Below are 21298 nucleotides of genomic sequence, written 5' to 3'. Positions count from 1 at the left end.
TTAAGTGTTTTCTTTTCTCCTTCTTAAACTCCCGTAACTTCAGGATCCAGAAGCACTGGCTCAATTAATGCTGTCCGTACCACTAACCAATGATGGAAAATATGTACTATTAAACGATCAACCAGATGACAATGATGGAAGTCCAAGTGAAAATAGAGGCGCAGAATCTGAAGCATAACTTCCTTGCGCCTCTGGGTGAAGAGCACCCAGGAAGGAGAGCTACCTCCTTAAGGGTTTTCAACCTCTCTGATACATACAGGCACACCACCTGGTTTCAGAATGCTGACAATCGCTTGTGGAATGTACTCTTGATGCCTTGATACTGAGACTTGGGAGGGAAACAGTAAGAAATGGTTGACAACATACCCATCTACAAATGTTATTTTAGGTGCTTTGTGGTAAGTCCTTCTCTTAGATTGCATTGTTCAGTGCTCAGAATGAAAGCTATGAAAAAAATGCATTGTTCACTTTATTTCAATGTCATCTCTTTTTCAGTATCCTTTAAAAAAAATGGTAAACGTCTAGATTTATAATTTGATAGACACTAAATATTTCCTATTAATATAATCTATTTTTGTATTTTAATGAAACTGTAAGTGCCTGTCATTCGGAAACTGGTCTGTTTATAATCAAGTCTGTCTCATCATTTGACCTAACAGAATTCATTTGTGCAGTCAGGTGATGAGCCCTGTGCTTTGAAGTCCGGGACGCGAGCACTAGCAGAAATGCAGGTCTAGTTTTGGTAACTGTTCAAACATCACACGATAAAAAGACGAGCAGATAAGTACCACAAAAGATGTCTGACTTTACAGTGGAACCTTAACGAACCAGCATTTGGAAGTGTATGGGCCTTTAGATACTGTTTTTAGGGGTGGAGCACCATGGACAGTGTACAGCTCCACCAATTTCTATTTCTTCTGAGCCAGACCCTCCTTGAAGAAGGGAACCAATGAATTTTTAAACTCACTTGAAGCACAGCTGGCCATGGGGCTTGGTAGAAAAGTTCCTATTTTCACCCTGACACATAAGTTCTAGACATCCTAGCCCATTAGGAAATAAGCGTAATGATCTTTAATTGATACAATGTATTTAATTATAACCAAGTTCAACAGAAATACCACTGTCTTTGTAATAAATTAACCTAGCAATAAACGCTAGCAAATAAAAACTATCATTGTTTCTTTTTCTTTTTGTGATTATTTTCTACAACATCCATGAAAGAAAACTAAAGCTGTTTCTGTAGCTTGAACAGCTAATTAAAAACAAAAAACAAAAACCAAACCCCAGGACATAATGAAATCGCAGCAGAGGGTTATGTATTATGCAAGGTGAGTGGAATAACGTGATCTCAAGGCCAAATTTTTAAAAGGTGCTGCTTTTTAAATGGATTAATAAAACAACTTTTGTAACTCAAAATTAAGAGGTGCCATCAGAAACACAGTGAGCTGGTCAAAACAGTATGAAATTATACACCATAAAATCCTAGCATAACCATAGTCGCTCATAGCTCAGCAAGTTCTGACAAGCTTCAAGAGCCACACCCCCTGAATTCTTGCTTAGAACTGTTCAGGGTGTAAAATAATATATCTACATAATAAAACTCAATAAAAATGGATGTTTTTAATTAAAAAATTTTAATAATGTGTAGCCTATGGAAAGTATGGAAGTTCCTTAAAAGATGAAAGAGAGCTACCATATGATCCAGCCTGGGTATGTATCAGTCCTGGGTATGTATCCAGTAAAGATGAAAACTAATTTAAAAGATACATGCAGCACTATTTACACAACAGACAACTGGCTTAAAAAGATGTGGCAAACACACAGGCTTGCTACTCGGCCGTAAAAAAGAATGAAATATTGCCACTGGTAGTAACATGGAGGGACCTAGACAGCACTATACTCAGGGAAGTCAAAGAGCCATGTATCACTTGTATGTGGAACCTGGAGAATAATATAAATCTATGTACAAAACAAAAACAGACCGAGGCACAGAAAACATAGAATAAAATACAAAATGAAATACAAAATTAACTGAGCATCTTCCCAGGAGATAGTGGAGGACAGAGGAGCCTGCTGTGCTGCAGTCCATGAGGTCGCATAGTCACACGACCTAGTGACTGAACAACAAATTCAGCAAACACACATGAGCAAAGATTAGTATCCAGAATATATAAAATATTCCTAAAATTAGTAAGAAAAAAAATGAAAAAAAAAAAAGTCATGGAAACATTTCATAGGAAAAAAAGCTCAAACAGAAATACGTTCAATCATATAAAAATCAAGGAAATTCAAATTAAAACCACAGATATGATATTGACCAGACTGCAGAAATCCAGCTCCTGGCAGGGAATGGGAGTCACCTCACCTGCTTCTGGGATGGGACAACAGCCTGGCATTCTCTTCCAGTGAACCTGCAGGTCCACCGGGCCCTACCGCCAAGGAGGGTCACTTGTGACACACACCCGGGGAAATTCCACACACGTTCCCAGGGACAAGTACAAGGACGATTAGAGCAGCGCTATTCACAGTATCCCGAATTTGGAAATAACGCAGATCTTATCAACAGACCAAGTATCTAGGTGTTCATGTAATCCAGTATGAGGGAAATAAAGCTAAATGAACTAGATCTATATACATCAACGTGGATGAATTTCAAAAGTGATACTGAATTAAAGCCTAAGCACACAGAATACATTTATATTAACTTTAAAAAATAACACAAACATCACCATATTATTGTTTAAAATAATGACAGTTGTAACCCTCAAGAAAAACACAGTGCACTGTGGTTCCCTCTGCAGCAGAAAAGGGAGCAGAGCAGGAGTAATGGGAGCATCCAAGCTCATAACCCACCTGGTGGCTACACAGGCATTCTCTTTTCGATCACTAAATAGTACATACATACTAATATGCTTTTGCATGTATCCGATTTTTAAAAAAAATTTAAAATTCAGAAACAGTGGGTGACTCCCTTTCTCTCAACTGAAATGTGCATTAATGCATAGGAAAGCCCTCTAAAAAATTCACAAGTGCCAATGTAAATGAAAGGTGGGAGGCAGGAAAATGAGACCTTTTCTTAGGCAGCTGGCCTCACCAAACTGATCTCCCAGCACTGCCTTTCGTTGTTTGGCCCCGTGTCAGACCACCTTCAGGGAGGGGCAAGACCTGCCTCACGCTGTCAACACTCCACTGAGCTACAGAGTCAAATACAGACTGTTTATCTTCAAACTTTTCAACAGCTAATAATTACATGCCAAGTAAATTTCTGCCAATAGGAACCACCATAGTAATAGCTAGTATTTATAGCAGTTACTGTTTCCTAATAAAGTGGCTTCATACATATTAACTAAATCCTCAATCTATGAATGATATTATTACACCATTTTAGGCCTCAGGAAATGACGCACAAAAAGGTTAGTAAACTTGTAAGCAGCAACTCAGGATTCACATCCCTCCTGGTTCCAGTATCTATGCTTCTGCTGCATATTAGCACACAGAAAACCAGAGACAAAGCAACCTCCAAATGTTTCAATGCATTCATCTCTGATGATTCTGATATTCAGTAATTACATCAACTTAAAAGTGCACCTTTAATGCCTGATTACCTTTTGTACACATTCTGCAATGTTTACTGTAACACTACCACCTTTATATAAACAGGAGAGTCTGGGTATAGAAGTGTTAACTTTTTGGCCCCCCACATTAATGATAATGACTGCATTACCAGAGAATGTTTCAATACACAAAGATCTTACATTACAAGGTGACTGCAGAATTATGACATCAGATCTACACGGACTGAGAGAGAAATTTCACCTGTTTTCCCCAAGTATGTTCTCCACTCATGGGAACCAGTGCTATTAGGTAAACTAGGTGATAAAGAAGAACCAAACTATTACAATAGAGGAAAATATCTATACACTTGCCCAAATCAACCTTTCCTATAAGAAATTCCTATATAAACAACTCTCATTTGTCATCACCATCTGAGTTCACTGCACAGTTCTATGACTTCACTTAATAGACCCACTTATTCTGGACTCCTTTTTTAAAACTGAAATCTGTGACAATCTAAACTTTTAATTGTCCTAACATCTAAAAACAAACAAACAAACAAAAATGTGGCATTAAATCTCGTAAGAAAAGGAATACCATCAGTCTGAAACTTCTGCAACTTAAGCTGGATAAAGAACTAAAATTATTAAAACTGGCTAAAGTCCACCATTTATATTTGGCCAGTCCAGCATAAAAAAGTAAGAGGACAATGTATGTGATGGTATTGTCTCACCTTTCCCACAACCTTACAAATTTACCACCTCAGAAGAGAAAAGCACAACATCTTCTCCAGCATAGTGTTTAGAACGCTCTCCTTTATTACGCTGGTCCAGTCCAAGTCATGATTGCAAATGGCACTACAGCACCACAGATTAATGATCCCCTCCCAGGAGTAAGATTTAAAATTATACACTCATTTGGGTTCTTTTATTTGAAAACAGCAAGCAACAGAAAGATTAAAAATATAAAAAGCAAAGAGAACAAAAAGTCCACCTGGACTACACAGAGGAGCCAATACCAATTTTATACTTGAAATGTCTTGCCTATATGCTTGCAAGCATTTGTTTAAAGACATTTCCACATACTATTAAAGGGAACTCCAGAAAGAGTAAGAACTACTGGTTTAAGACATTCAATTCTGAACAAACATCCAAAGGAAGTAAATTTTGGAAATTGCATTTATTCATGTTCTATTATACATATTGTATTCTCTTAGAACTGGGGGAGAGGAAAGCCCCCACTTAAGGGAGATAACAAACTTACCATCTTTTATAAAATCTAATTAGAATTGACAATGTTATGGTTAGTCTTTAATTCCTGAGAATTTGAACATTAAGTTTTCTGTGAATTCACAACAAATGCGCACACAAATTTTAAATTGCAGTATGTCTGAAAAAAATAAAAATGTTAACATTAATACACTGGCAAGGAAAACCATCATCTAAACTGTGCATTAACTTAGGTGTGAGACACTCAGCCCTGCTGCTCTGCACTGCAACAGCATTTAAATATGCGTACTTTTTCAGAGATGTCAAATAAGTAAATTTATTATACCTTATCCAGTCTGCAGTGACACATTATTTTGAACTAAAGGTAAAACTTGATCTCTCACATTTTTCATAATCATAGGTATCCATGGAGTCAGCATGTGACCTCTATCTAGTATGGATAAAATAACTGACATGTGGGGAAAATGACAGAAACCTTTGATTCTCTTCTAATTAGAATTTCTATTAAAGGAAACGATTTTAGGGAAGTTAGAGAAGAAAAAAAAAGTAATACTGTTGCTATGAAATGGTGACCAATTTGATAGAGTCAAATGCAAGATCATTACTATAAACATTTAAGACAAAATATAAATTATTAATTATGCAGCATGCTTCAGGGCCATTTCTACAATTAGTATGAATTACAAATATTAAATGCCTTTAATCCATCCATTGTACATAATTCTATAAGTCATGTTGACACAATAAAAAACATTTCCTACCTATTCTGTTTCTTCTGAATTTTAACAGTGAAAGTGTTTATCTTGAGCTGGGAAAGTTACCCTGACTGTGACCAATGAGAACAGACAGGGCATTGTACACCCATTCCAAAAGCTGGAAATCAAACAACGTTAGAATTACTCACAAAATTTACCCAAAGAAATGCTTTATAGGCAAGTGCAATGGAAAAATCAAGTATTTCCTAAAATAACATTAGTATTACATGTAAAGTTTCAAACTTTGTTTTCACTGTAAAGGTATCATTGTATTATATTAAAATATTATAGGCCATGATTAACCATTTTACTATTAACTGATATAATCTTTACAAAAATAAAGCTAATAATAGCTTGTCCAGAACTAAATTTACTCTAAATCTTTCTGTACTTTTTAAATCAGTAAAATGATTTAGTTATTTAGAACTTCATTCTCACAGTGGTAATTTTTTTAAAGCCTGCACAGTGCTAAATCTGATTTCTTAGATTATACTTGGTTTAAAGAAAAAAAATCTGCCCAAACCATCACCAAGACTTCAACTGAACCTAATGTAGAAGAAACCTGAGTTTGGATGTAGAAGTAAGAATTCATTCAGTTTTCTCTGGTATCATATATGCCTTCAGCCAAAAGTAAAGCGTCAAGCAGGACTCTATGGCTTTATCTGTATTTTCCTCCATCTTGAGTATTAAGTAAATCTTAAATTTAAAGCAGTTGTTGGAAGTTAAATAAGTTCTCAAAGCAATGTAAACGAGTTATAAAATACCTCACCAGACAGCAGCAGCTCTTGTGAGTCACGTGACATTAACAACGAGCCAGTTCACACTGTACATAAAGGATACACCAGTGCCTCACCTCTAGTGTCAAGACCATCTTCATATATCCCTTTTATAAGAATATTGATATGTATGCTTCATGAATTTCAGCCTCAACTCCTTTTGTTTAAATATATTTACTGGCTGTACATAGTATATGCACTGAATTTCCAATGACTGAGACAAATACGGATCAAAGACCTACGCAAATACAAATTATAAACATCCATGTAGATTATAAGAGATCTGAGGTGGCAGTTTAGGAATGTGGGTTAACCCTTTAACACTTCATTTCAAATACCGGTTCCCAAGCAGGCACACCAAGCCTAAAGTCCAAGAAAAAAATCTAATCTTTAAATCTCATTTTCAACCTTCGAAAAGTACAGCTTTTAGACGGAGAATGGACTTCACTTTAGAGCACTGCCTTAGAGAGATGCAGCATCTAAATGTTTCCCAGAGATGTGGCCCGGGAAACACTCTGTTATTAGCTTATAACATCCATTTCACGTACAATTTTGATGATCTCACAGGGGAAACGCAAACCATCAGTATCATTTGACAACAGGATCTGCAGACACCGTGCTGTCGGACAGGTCTCCATTGCTTGTTTTAGTCTCTTCTGAAAGCATGAGTAAAAATAATGGACATATTTATGTTCATTTAAAAAAAACAAACTAAAATCGAGAAGGACAATAGTGCTAAATTTCAAATGAACAGAATGTTGCATCTACCAAATACTTCTCTAATATCACAAATTATATACAGTTTATCTGCCTTCATGTTTTAGAACTCTAGGCTAAATACTGCAAATGTGATGTTCTGACTAGTTTGTAATCGGGGTGTGGAACTGTTGAGACATCAGAACTGTGTCTGGAGTGGGGTTGGTTTCACACTGCACATTCCCCCACGTGGGTGAGGAAATTGTAGTGCTGTTACTGGTAAAAACATGACTGCAAATTCACATATAAAATTGTCCAGAATGAATCCCTTCCCAATTATGTTTATAATTTATTTTTAAATGTGATTTTTTTTATTATGAACATAATAAAATGAATTTCTGGCTTTTTGTGCAAAATGTCATATGCATATACTTCATTAACAGAGCAAAACTATTTAGCTAATACATTTAGCAACTCTGACAACTCTGAGCAACCTTTAGCTAACAGCCCTACAGCAGAGCCACCACCCAGGCATCAGGCAGCTATCTGGGTGACATATATTAACCCCAAACCCCAGAGAGTTCCTAAAGAACAGCAGTCCAAAGCAAGGAGCTCTTCTGAGACTGCAATGTTCATTTTGTCTTAATGCTCTAGGCCTTCAAAATAAACATCCAGTCCACCTGCAGACAAGGTTCTGGCATCACGACAGGCCTGAGCACAGCCTATGCAGTAACTGAACTACTGAATCTAAACTCTTAGATTCTAATCTAAACTGAACTCACAGTTCAGTTACTAATCTAAACTCTTCACGGTTTAGATTATACTGACTCAGATCCTTCCAGATGACTCTGCTAAATATTATTTTTAAATGAATCCAAAAGTAGTAAATATGTATTTTTTCATTTAATAAATACTGAGTATCTTCCCAGCAACAGCCTGAAATCATTTTTCAAGCACACAATTATCAATACTTACTTAGTATAGATTCCAAAAATGCTTGCATATGCTAGTAATACTGATGTAACATTATCAACAGGGAATAGGGTAATGGATGTAAGTGGTCTACAGAAATGAATGATCTCTTCAGTGTGAAATATTTAAAAAATTTAACTGATAAGATTAATAAAAATATCATAGTTCATGAAGTTCTTTTATTCTTGATCGCTGTGATATAAATACGAGTAAGAAGAAAGAAAGCAGGGCAAACACGAAGCCCGTGAAGCTGCTATACGTAGTTCTGAGCGTCCAAAGAGGAAGCCTAAGTGGCGTAACTTCCATAACAGAAAAAGGAAATAACCATTTTTCAGAGAAAACAACTGGTGCTAAATTTCAAATCTGAGAAATGATCATGAGGGTCCCTTTAATATGAAATACTGAAGAATTTACATCCACATAGATTGTATCTGACAGAATCCTCTCCCCAGTGACCATCAGTTATGGCTGTACTGCTCTGATTCTCCAAGGTCTGGCTATAGAGGAGCACAGGAGGCTATTCACTCTGATACTGAAACAGTCTTGACTGTTATGCCTCCTGAGTCACCTGGCCCAGGCATTCAGTCAACATCTAGTCATCAGCAGTTCTGCACTCAGCAGCATTTAGTCTCCTCTAATCTGTTCCTTCTCATCTGCTAACAGTTGAAGGGTGAAAGAAAAAACCCAAACTTTGTATGTACAATTTTAAATTAAGATGAACTGAATAAAGTGTTATTCCAGAATGAAATGCATGTTAAACTTCTTTTCAGTTTCATAAATGATCCACTTAGGCTTTACTTTTAAAAAAAAGGACATTTCTAGGTTTATATATTTTTTCAAAAAGAAAAGTCTGACTAAATAAAATGGGGTATTCAAATCTATTATTGATGAAAGATTTACTAGTCTTTCCAAATAAAAGCCACTCACTAACCTTCTTTCTCTTTCTTTTCTTGGTTTTCTTCAGCCGCAGTCTTGTCAGCTCTGAAGAAAATTCTTGCACTGCTCAGTGAGAAATACAGCAATTCAAATTCCTAAGTAATAAAAATATCAGAAATAAAAGTTGAAAATATGTATTTTAACAAAATATCAAAATTACCATATTTAATATCTCTTCATTTTTCTAAAATGCTCTAGTGAGTGCAAATCATAAATACAGAAACTGAACGAAGCAATCCATCCATTTTAAAGATATGGGTCAAATGGCTTCCAAGTATCATTCATTTAAAAATATACTCTTTATGACCACTGTTCATCTCACCTATTAAAATGGGAGTTTCAATATGATTGACATTTTTTCAGTGATCAAGAAGTAATGGGTATTAAAAAGTCAAACCAGATTTGACTATTATTCTCCTCTACCTGTAGATAAACATCCAGTCGTTTCTGAGTGAGATTCATGGTTTGTAGTAGTTTTTCATCCTGACTAGTTGACTGTACATTCTGTTGCTTAGCAACTGCTCTCATCTCCTTCAGGTATTTCTCTCTAACAGACTGGAACCAGTGAAGTGAGTCAAATTCCTGGTACTGATCCAAAAGCTTCAGAATGTAAGCCACACCTAGTCATCAGCAAAACCAAAATCAAATTACAATGTGTACACAGACTGTATTCTACTCTACCAATAATTCTTAAAATTAACCATTTTAAAATTAATCCTCTTTCCAATTACACTTTACAGCACAAATGAGAAGTTTAGCAACATGGCTTAATTCCTCCTTAAAAAGATGTGATCCTATAAAGAAATCTTTTTTTAAAAAGCCAGTCAAGAAGATAAAAAGAAATAATATGGCTATGAAGATCTGCAGATCACCTGGAGATAACATAGGGCTATAAGAGTGGTTCTACTGCTAAACAGACAAGTGAGGAAACTACAAGGAAACGGGAGAAACTAAATAAAAGATGGTCAGACTGTAAAACTACAACAAAAACAAAGCCTAAATAATTAATCCAAGTGATCAGCAACACCAAAGGAGCATGAACAGTACAAATGATGGGAAACAAGTATTACCAATCAGATGACCCAGCTAAAAAGTAACCAGTAAATAAACACAGCTTGTGAAAAACAAATCTACGCAGAGCACACAGACCTATTCTCAAGCAAACATTTCAAAAAATTCATTGTAAGGTAAACACAAAATTCATGGGAAAAGAATTCATTAAGCTTACCCATGGCAAAGCCATCATCAGTAAAGGCAGCTCCAATTTTATTTTTTTTATTCAACTTCTCCTTGCAACTAATGGAATGCTCTACAAAGTTGAGGGTCTAAAAAGATATAACAACATATCAGAGAAACGACTGTGCTAAAGAGAGTCAGAATTTAGTTCCTGAAACAGACATTTCAAAAATTATAAATAGAATCTCTTCTAAGTTCCTGCCTTTTTGATTTGAAACACTTGCCTCATATAAAAAGCCTCTTGGTGAGATCACAATATGTGTAAGTATCTCATAATGGCTCTTTTCCAAATCCTTTAAATGTCAGCACTCCCTCAATCACCACTTAACCCAAGCACAGTGCCTTGTTATAAGATTCATTCTAAAATATCATGCACATTTTACAGATGAAGGGACTAAGGCTTGAGAAGTTTAGTAACTTCCCGAAAGCCATAATCTAAAGCAAAGCTGAGTCAGAAAAGTAGGTCTGCTTTACTTAAAAGCTTAAGTACTCTGAAACACAGCAATGCTTAGTTCTGCCCACCCAATTCATGCTATAATAGTACTTCTTACCATATTCTTGGCTTAAAAAGCTTAGTGGTCATTTGGATAAACAAATTCCCCCCAAAAAGCACTTCCCTAAAAATTTAGCTCCTGTAAAATACCTTAACTAATCACAGCATTTATTCAACAAAGATTTACTGAAACTTACTATGTGTGCTCAGTTGCTTTAGTCGTGTCTGACTATGACCCTCTCTGGACTGTAGGCTCCTCATTCCATGGGATTCTCCTCAGTCCATGGGATTCTCCAGGCAAGAATACTGGAGAGGACTGTCATGCCCTTCTCCAGGGGATCTTCCCAACCCAGGGATGGAACCCATGCCTCCTGTGTCTAATACACTGAAGGTAGGGATGGAACCCATGCCTCCTGTGTCTAATACACTGAAGGTAAATTCTTTATCCACTGAGCCACCAGGGAGGCCCAATTAAATAATTACAGTAAAAAAAATGAATACCATCTAACACTCTACAGGGCAACACTCCTGACAATGACAGAAATGCAGCGCATCTACAGTGTCCAGCCCAGTAAACCACCAGCCGCATCTGGCCACTGTGCACTTGAGATGTGGCTAGTGAAACTGAGTGCCTGAACTTTTTATAAAATTTTAACTAATTTAAGTGGCCACTTGGGGCTATGATAGCACAGTACAGGAATAAAGAGAGGCCTGTTCAAAAATAATTGTGGTACAATATGATAAGTACTACAATAGCTTACACTGGAAACAAGATTATCAAATTTCACTTTTTTTTTGCCTGTAAAACTTACTTGGCAATGAACTGCATTTTGTAAAATCTTTGTTAAAGACTTCTTCCTTAGATATTTCATGGTTTTTTCTGAAATTAGATTAAAACTCAAAAAAACAATAGTGTCCCATACTTTTCTTCTTTGTAGTGTTCTTAACCCACCTGTTTTCTCCATCACTAACTGAATTTTGACAGCTGCCCTGCAAAACTCCTCTTCCTCAGATCCACAAATGGTTCCTCACTGCTGTTTACTATGGCTTCAAATTAAAGAACCATGGTGAGAATTCACCGTGAGTTAACTACATTATTACTGAAATATAACTAAGATAGACTTGCCTCCAGTCTCACAACTATCTGAGTATGAAAAGACAATGCTTATCAGATAAATATGGACATTTTTGCTACATGGTATAACCATTATTATGACAGAGTATTAACAATAAATGTATTTTAAAAAGAAACAATAGAAAGGAAAATGCATGAAGAAAAAAGCTGTCCATAGCCATCAGATACTTTGAATTCATAATAATGGTTCTAAGTTGGCAGACTACAGTCCATGGGGTTGCAAAGAGCTGGACTTGACTCAGCGACTAACACTTTCACTTTCGGGTTTCCCTGATGGCTTAGACAGTAAAGAATCTGCCTGCAATGTGTGAGACCCTGGTTCAATACCTGGTCAGGAAGATTCCCTCCTCCAGTATTCTTGCCTGGATGATTCCATGGACGAGCCTGGTGGGCTACAGTCCATGGGGCTACAAAGAGTTGAATACGACTGAGCAACTAACAATAGTATGTTAGAATATATATGTTAATTCAGGCAGCAACATTAAAAAAGTTATTGCTCTTGATCAAAGTTAGATGTAATCAGAAGTTACATCTGCTCAGTGATATTTAGACTTTAGAGCTATTCTTTTACAATTTTTTAAGAAAGAGCTTTGTTAAAGAAACCTTTACAGAAGAATAACTCTTTCCTAATATATACCTCTCTAATCTCTTAACTCCATTTTCCTCACTGTAATAACTGTTTTCATACTGCAATTGTGGTTATTTTTAAGATGTCAACTACAGAACTAGAGCAGCACACACTGTATACGATTAACAAAAATTTAGTTTAGATGTTAATATTTACTACTGAGTAGAGATATGCCATGCTATGCTAAGTTGCTTCAGTCATGTCCAACTCTTTACAACCAATGGTCTGTAGCCTGCCAGGCTCCATCTGTGGTTCTTTACCGCTAGTACCACCTGGGAAGTCCCTTTAAATAGTATGCTTTTAAAAAACACTTCATATTTTAACAGTCTACAATTAATCACTTAAAATGACCTATAATTCAGTCCAAAGATTACATGGTATATATATAAAATAGAATATACGCAAGTAATTTAAATCACACTAGGATTCCTCTGGCAGTTATTAACTCATAAGAATCTATCTTAATTATAAAGAAGTCTCATTCTGCACAGCTAGTAAGTAAAAATTCTAGGCCACATTCACTGAGACCACATTTAGTTTTATCTACAACCAAAAAGTCAACAATACAGTCTGTGTGCATTTCTTGCTGTAAAAAAATAATTGGATCTATTTATTAATACTTTAAAAAATTCATTTTGTGTATTAAAAATACTCACCAGAGGGGGAACAATGATATAGAAATTTCGGAGATGTATATTCTTTGGCCTTCGAAATTCTGGAGCAAAAACATCCACAAGCATTTTGAAATATTCTGTGCCTTCAGCAGAATTTCGTGTGTGATCACTGAGGACTGAATCCAAATGCCTAAAATGCAAAAAAAAGAAAAAAAGTATTTATTTGGCTCCTTTCTCAAAAGAAGGGGAAGCTTTTAAAATCCACCTCTCATTAGTTTAGATGAGAGCACTCAAAAATATGAATTACTGGAAGACATCTCTAAACTTCCTTGGAGTACAGGATGAACTTTTTTTTTTAATGGACAGAAGCTTACCATTGTTTAATTAACTTAGTCCCTAAAAGAGAACATGTAGTGCCTCTTGAAATTTTAGAGTTTTGTATTTCTTCTTCTCAAAATGAACTGTGCAGAAGTCCATTTCATTGTAAATAAATTCCTCTTCATCTTAACTCTCTTCACTAACATTCCTACACTTCCTGACTTCAACTGTAATCTATCTCCTTTTCAAGAATCTAGTTTCCCACTCAACCTTCAGGCTTCCCTCATAGCTCAGTTGGTAAAGAATCAGCCTGCAATGCAGGAGACCCTGTTTCGATTCCTGAGTCGGGAAGATCCCCTGAAGAAGGACAGGCTATCCACTCTGGTACTCCTGGCCTTCCCTTGTGGCTCAGCTGGTAAAGAATCTACCTGCAAGATGGAAGACCTGGGTTTGATCCCTGCATTGAGAAGATCCCCTGGAGAAGCGAAAGGCTACCCACTCCAGTATTCCGGCCTGGAGAATTCCATGGACTCTATAGTCCGTGAAGTCGAAGAGTCAGACATGCCTGAGCGACCTTCATTCATTCACCGAGTCAACCTTCAGAAACATTAGCTGCTGCTTCTACATCCTTATGTATGGCTATTATCACTTTCAAATTACTATTCCTCCACCAATAAATGGTAGAAATCTCTCTCCTTTGAGATGCATGTGACCCAACTATGTCCAACTATCTAACCACTCCTTCCTGAAAGCAGGCATCTATTAACCATTTTAACCACTTCACTTATCTTGAACTATGATACCTGCTCCAGAAGACATTAATGTCCATTTAGAGAATCAATTTATTATCATAACCTCTTAATTCCCTGACATCACCTGCCATAAACTTTATTTTACTTGATGAGTAAACATCAAGGCAAGAACACAACACAGGTACTTGCCATTACACTGCATCAGGGGGCCCTATGTCAGCATGTAAGGTGGATACATCAGTCTCTCCACTGGAAAGGTGTTTTTTCCCCTTTATGATTAATAATCAATTCGTGAGACAATGTTTTCATAGTGAATACTCTGTTCTCCAAAAATGTTTGAGAATTCATTGATGATTTTTGTCTGATGTCAAGTCCTACAGTGGTAGTTGCAAAACTGGTTTTTCCCCTAAATTTTCTCATCCCTTTCATATTTACTAGCTGGCAATCACTGTAAAAAGGAACTTTCCCTCTGTCTCTCCAACTTTTATTATCACTGTATCACAGATTCTTCTTCAGTATTATGACCAATTTCTACCATTATTCTTTTTGATATTCAAATTGTTTCCACTTCGTCCAAGGGTGCCCCTTCATGCCTGACTCAATAACTGTTTTAGTTATTAATAAGAAAACCCAGTTTTCTAAATACTTAACAATTCTGCATGCCTTTTCAACTTTTAAATTGTGTTCCCAAATCACTACTTAAAAGTCTATACATGTGCACTGTTCAATAAGATTGTCATTAGCTATTTAAATTTAAATGAAATACAGATTTTATTTCAAATCCCTAGTCCATTAGCCCTATTTCCAGTGTTCAACAGCTACATTTGGCAGTGACCACTGTACTGGACACTACTGCTCCAGATTACATAAGGATGGACCAGTATTCTAGAACCATGCTGGCAAAGAGGAATATTAAAAGAGTAAAAAGAAATAGGTAAGTGGCTTCTCTGGTGGCTCAGTGGTAAAGAATCCGCCTGTCAATGCAGGAGCCAAGGGTCTGATGTGTGATTCGGGAAGATTCCACACACCGTGGAGCAACTAAGCTCACGAGCTACAACTACTGGGCCTGTGTTCTACAGCCTGGGAGCTGCAACAAGGAAACCACCGCAGTGAGAAGTCCACGCACCACAACTCGAGAGTAGCCCTCACTCTACTTTGTTGGGTAGCTACAACAAAGACGCAGCACAGCCAAAAATAAATACGTAAATAAAATTATTTTTAAAAATAGGTGAAATGTATTTCGTTAATGAGATTTTTTTAAATTTCTTCTTTTTAAAAATTATTTGGCTGCACCCAGTCTTAAGCTAGAGCACAGGAACTCTTAGTTGCAGGCTTGTAGGATCTAGTTTCCTGACCAGGGATAACCCAGGTCCTCTGCATTGGGAGTGAGGAGTCCTAGCCACTGGACCACCAGGGAAGTCCCAATTTTGTTAATGAGATATTTGGCTTTTTTTTTTAAACACTAAATCCTCAAATTTAGTTATGAACTTTATACTTCAGCACGTTTCAATATGGACTAACCAACCACATGTCAAGTGTTGAACAGTCACATGTATCTGAGGGCACCGTCTAGAAGATCCCTTTTAGTGACGCTGGAAAGATCTCAGAATACTGCAGTCTTAAAACAAATTGTATCCCATAAAAATACCATTATTTGCATAATAAAAACACTGACATATCAGTTTATATGTTATCCTCTAGTCTTTAATGTTTAAATGAACATACATGTTTTTAAATCTCCAAATTTAACTTATTTGTCCAAGATTAGATTACCTTGCTGCTTTTAACGTTTCTTCTGCAAGACCTTCTTCTTTGACTAGTTCTTCAAAATTTACAATATCTTCAAGATCAGGTACAAATCTACATTAAGAATTTTAGAAGGCATTTATTAAAGCAAATTAAATATATGCAATTGACAGACGAAAAGCAGTACTGTAAGACTAAATTTTTCAACAATATCTTTGGAAAGAACTCTGCATTTATTTCACTTGTATTATTAATATCACCAGTTTATATTTGGAACAACTGAGTTCCAAAACTCAATTTCAGCATTTTTAATTATTTACATATAATCATCAAATTATAATCTTTACAAATTATGTAATCTATAGAACATTTCAAACTGCACCGATAAAAGAAATTAATTTCAAAAAATACAGGTTTAAAATTTGAGAAAAATATTTAAGTAGTAGGATTAATGGTTTTCTTCCATATTTGATCTCAAAATATATCAACAAGAAAAGAAAAAAGCCCCTTCTACAATATTACTTACAATAAAGACAGATTTAAATGACATAAAATTTCTAAATGGCATAAATAAGGCAAAAATATGCTTGCATCCATACCTAATGGCATTGCTGCTACAGTGAAGGCCACCAGATCTTATCATTCGTACATAGCCCATAGCATTACCTTAAAAACCACATACACACAAAAAAATCAGATGTTTATACAAATAACTCTAAGTTCTAATAATCAGGAATACAGTTATATATAGCAGTTAATTACAAGGTTTCAACTCGTAAGAACCAAGAGACTTTGCTGTATTTTACTTCAGTTTTGCTCCACAAAAATAAAAGTTACATATTCGTGCACTTAAAATATTGTTGCTCAGTCAGTAGTGTCCAACTCTTTGAATATAAATGTACATAAACTTATACCATCTATATTAAATATTTTAAAAATAACTGTTTTAATTGATAAATGCATTAAATTGAGCACATTTTAAAAACTCAAACATTTAAAAATTACTGTTATCAACAGCTTCTTCACTCACATTAAATAACATGTCTCTCTCTCCCTCTCTCTCTCTCTCTCACACACACACACACTCACACAGCTGCAAGTGGTATCAAGAAATCCTTATTTGATTCCTCCCAAACTAGTATCTCCAAACAAGACTGTTCCTCTAGGCTTTTTTTAATCCCATGCCTACATCTCCATGTCTAAGAAGAATTTTTAATTTAAGAAGTTTAACTCCAACTGAAGATCTTCACCCCCAGTTATATTTTCTTCCTCAGAAACTGACAAGTCTATCCTTCCAGTAGCTCAGGCCAAACCCAGTGAAGTCATCTCTGCCTCCTTCCTTACCCTCAATGTCGTTGTTTAGTTTAGTTAGTAGTGTCCAACTCTCTGTGACCCCATGGACTGTAGCCCACCAGGCTCCTCTGTCCATGGGATTCCCCAGGTAAGGATACTGGAGTGGGCTGCCATTTCCTTCTCCAGGGGATCCTCCCTGTGGATCAAACCTGCATCTCCTGCATTGGCAGGAGGATTCTTTACCACTGACCACCAGGGAAGCCCTCCTTTCCCTCATACTTCAATCAATGGCAAATTACACTGGCTCTACCTTCAAAATGTCACCAGAATTCAACCAGTTTTCCCGACCTTCACAGCTCTCACCCTATTCCAAACCACCAGCAGTTCTTGCCTAGAATACTACACTATACAATGGTTTCCTGATCTATTTCCACCTTCAGTATGCCACCCCTCAACAATGTTTCCTTTATATAGAGGTTAATGGTTCTTTGATTCTGCCCCTTGCAACTGTTCTGATACCACACCCTACCATCTGGGTCTTCACTAACTCCATTCCAGCCCAACTGGTTTCCAAAAATGCTAAGCAGACTCGGGACTTTTGCATTTACCACCACCTCTTCCTGGTAAACTCTTTCCTTAGCTATGCATGCACGTGGCTTATTCCTTCATGTTATTTAGGTTCCTGCTCACGTGTCACCTACTTAGAGCTTTCCCTAAATGTCATTAAACTATATCATTCCCTGAATATCATTTAAATCATTTAAAATCATTAAGTGTTTAATGATATGTCACCTTACTCAGCTCCTATTACTGATACATATCTTTTTGTCTGTATCTCCCCCAACTAGAATGCAAAATCTATGATATAGCTTTTGTTTTCTTCACTGCTCCAACCCTAAAGCCAACATTTCCTATTCAAATGAAATGAAAATACTTGTAAGAACAAACAAAAAGATAAGAAGTAGTCAATACTTCATAGATTACAATAATAAAATTATGCACTTAACAGACATTATTTCATCTGATATCATTAAAAACCTTCAATTAGGTATCACTGAATCCAAGGCTTATCCCAATATAAGAAATGATGTTAAAATGCTTCTTTAATATGCATCTTAGAAAAATGAAGTATCTAGTTTGATTGTTTTCCATCAAATTGGTCAAACTGTTTTCCTCCAAATTGGCTGATCAAAATATGCTGCTGCTGCTGCTGCTGCTGCTAAGTCGCTTCAGTCATGTCCAACTCTGTGTGACCCCATAGATGGCAGCCCACCAGGCTCCACCGTCCCTGGGATTCTCCAGGCAAGAACACTAAAGTGGGTTGCCATTTCCTTCTCCAATGAAAGTGAAAAGTGAAAGTGAAGTTGCTCAGTAGTGTCCGACTCTTAGCGACCCCATGGACTGCAGCCTACCAGGCTCCTCCGTCCATAGGATTTTCCAGGCAAGAGTACTGGAGTGGGGTGCCATTGCCTTCTCCGCAAAATATGCTAGTGAGAAGCAAATAGGGAGCAGCAGTAAAGAGTACTACTGTGAGCTAGACTACTGGGTTCAAATCTGAACTCTGTGCTTTTTAGCTACAAAACCTAGGTCAAGTTATAAACTTTGTATCTTAGTCTCTTCATTTATTAAATTAAGCTATAATGGGTTAAACACTGGGTTTATTGTCATAGATATTACCAGCACCTAGAAATACTGTACTGTCCTCAATAAATATGTGGAATCAATGAATATAATACTTACTTCACAGCATTGAGTTTTACATGTGTTAGAACATATAAAGCACTCAGAATAACTTTGGCACATAACGAATGCTCAATAAATGTTAATGGTGGTGGTTATTCATTCAGCAGGCAGGTTATTAGACAAGAAGACTTCTCATTTTGCTCCCAGCTCTAGATTCCTTACTCCTTTTCTCAACAGAGTTAACAGACTCAAAAGCATATTACAATTTTTACGGGCAGAGGTAAAGAACTTATATTTCCTAAGAAAAGAATAAAGAATAAAATACTGGAATAAAGTGAAAAGGATAATATTCACCAACTATGCAATACATGCCAGGGGCAGAGGTGACATGATTTTTTGTGTACTGGGGAAAAATGTGTATTTTCATGTACATTGGGGGGCAAAATGACTAGCATCCTAAGCTCATGAATTAATGATTACTTCATAGTACAAAACTACTTTTAGAAAATGTAAAAACATAAAATAAGTACTACCACAAGCAGTATTCACAAGGGGAAAAAACTTATTGGTGTGTGAATTTTTAAGTTTTAAGCAACACTGCTCTGAAGAAACAGCTCTTGAGTACCACGGACTCTAGCTTTGGGTATCTGACCTCTGGTATATTACATGCAGAACTGTATGTGAACATGCATAGGGGCATTATTCTGAGGAAAATCAATTCAGTATTTTCATCAAATTCTCAAAAAGGGTTAACAACTATTGCTCCATAAATTTACAATCTAATGTGACATTAAACATCACTATGAATAAAAGATTACTAGACAGTATCTCACTATTAAATTGTTTAAAATTAAAAATTTACAAAGGTAGAAGTCTCTAAGTTCTTGTACTAATACAAAATAGAAAGTTTTAATGTGTAAACCAATTAATTTATATAATTTTAGCTAGTGCTCACTGACTTTATTCCCTAACTAAATGTTTATTATACCTTTCCCACTAGTAAACTTAAAGCCTCTTGAGAACAAAGGCTATTTGTATTCTCAGCATCAAGAAAAATACCTGGTATAACAAAGGCTTTATAAATGTTTGATAAATGAATCAATGAATCTCAGGAGGCCAAATTTTGCCAAATTAGAGTCAATAATGGCTTCCCTAGTGGGTCAGGCGGTAAAGAAATTGCCTGCAATGCATAAGACCCAGATTTGAGTCCTGGGTCGGAAGAGCCCCTGGAGAAGAAAATGGCAACCCACTCCAGTATTCTTGTCTGGAGAATCCCAGGGACAGAGGATACTGGTGGGCTACCATCCATGGGGTCACAGAGAGTCAGACATGACTGAACAACACAGTTTCAGTTTCAGAGTCAATAAGAATTTACTGAACTGCCTGCGGTCTGCAACTGTGAAGAATACAAAACATCTTCGGACTTGGAGCCGAAAAACCCTGGTTAAAATCCCAGCAACACCACTTATTTCTGAGTTTCTCTTTCTTCATCTTTAAAAAGATGATTACATGCCTATCTCAAGTGTTACCGTGAGGACATTAATACAGGTAATGCATATGAAAAGCTCAAGTAAGTATACAGATTTTTAAATCTTGGATTATTTTTAAGTGAAGTTCTTCCTTTTAAATAGTGTTACACATTTCAGAAAACAAGTTCTACTTGTAAGGCAGAAGGACAACTCAAGAAGTTACATATAAACATAAAATGATGGAGCATAGAAAAATTATTAAATAACTTTTCACCTTAACACCGCACATCTTTGCATTCAGGCTTAACCTGAGGGAATCTCTTTTAAAAGTCTGAAATAGGACCTTGAAAAGAATAGGCACCCAATAAATAATTACCAGTTGACTATTATGAGTATGGCCTTTGAGATGAGTTATATTTTTAATTTAACTGAAGAGGTTTTATTTATCCACAATGTATTTATAAATATTTTATTTATCTATCAATTATTTGTGCACCAACCATCCAATCATACTTGAAAAACTTTTGGTAAGGAAAGGAATTTACTAGTGGAATAAAGCTAAACTTAGGCACGCACATATTAAAGTTCATTCCTATGAGATATTTATAATATATCAGACAGATTCCTGGCATTTGTACTTTACTTTCCAACATGTTTACAATAACTTACCAATTTGGCTGATGAGCTGCCTGAACTGATCAAGGTAGCTTTGTCCCTCTGGGGTTATTCCAAGTTTTCTGATGCCTCGATTGAATTTTTCTGCTCTTTCAAAAGGATACTAGAGAGAAAATTTGAAGATTGCCATTATTAATAAAGACTCCTAAAACATAAAATATCTACCAAATCAATCATACCAATATCACTGTTCTAATTTTGCATTTCCATTGTGTTAAAAAAAATAATTACTGAATTTAATGACAAAAAAATTACATATAGCACAAAAACTACCAATATTCAAGGTTAATATAAATTAAATATTTTTATATTAAAGGGAATAATTATGAATGCCACC

General features: G+C 36.0%; 2 protein-coding genes across 8 annotated transcripts in view; one reads left to right on the top strand and one right to left on the bottom strand.

The window, feature by feature from the left end:
- APPL2 (adaptor protein, phosphotyrosine interacting with PH domain and leucine zipper 2) overlaps positions 1 to 1184 on the top strand; it is a 51885-nt gene extending 50701 nt beyond the window's left edge. Inside the window, exon 20 of one of the 3 annotated variants that reach the window (XM_010805164.4) lies at positions 44 to 1184. In XM_010805164.4, coding sequence (XP_010803466.1) covers positions 44 to 178 — 135 coding nt within the window. In that variant the 3' untranslated portion in view covers positions 179 to 1184. The remainder of the gene's footprint in view (positions 1 to 43) is intronic. The other 2 variants (XM_010805165.3, NM_001046206.1) reach the window with 2 other exon arrangements.
- A 3166-nt stretch (positions 1185 to 4350) lies between these two features.
- WASHC4 (WASH complex subunit 4) overlaps positions 4351 to 21298 on the bottom strand; it is a 57617-nt gene continuing 40669 nt past the window's right edge. For 3 of the 5 annotated variants that reach the window (XM_002687646.7, XM_059886978.1, XM_024992525.2), the window contains 8 exons: positions 20956 to 21064; positions 16441 to 16507; positions 15869 to 15955; positions 13068 to 13215; positions 10148 to 10244; positions 9343 to 9539; positions 8915 to 9014; positions 4351 to 6971 (listed from right to left, as the gene is read on the bottom strand). In XM_002687646.7, coding sequence (XP_002687692.1) covers positions 6904 to 6971; positions 8915 to 9014; positions 9343 to 9539; positions 10148 to 10244; positions 13068 to 13215; positions 15869 to 15955; positions 16441 to 16507; positions 20956 to 21064 — 873 coding nt within the window. In that variant the 3' untranslated portion in view covers positions 4351 to 6903. The remainder of the gene's footprint in view (positions 6972 to 8914; positions 9015 to 9342; positions 9540 to 10147; positions 10245 to 13067; positions 13216 to 15868; positions 15956 to 16440; positions 16508 to 20955; positions 21065 to 21298) is intronic. The other 2 variants (XR_003034787.2, XM_005206753.5) reach the window with 2 other exon arrangements.

The sequence above is a fragment of the Bos taurus genome, chromosome 5 (assembly GCF_002263795.3).
Source record: "Bos taurus isolate L1 Dominette 01449 registration number 42190680 breed Hereford chromosome 5, ARS-UCD2.0, whole genome shotgun sequence".
Lineage (NCBI taxonomy): Eukaryota > Metazoa > Chordata > Mammalia > Artiodactyla > Bovidae > Bos > Bos taurus.
This window is presented reverse-complemented; position numbering and strand designations above follow the sequence as displayed.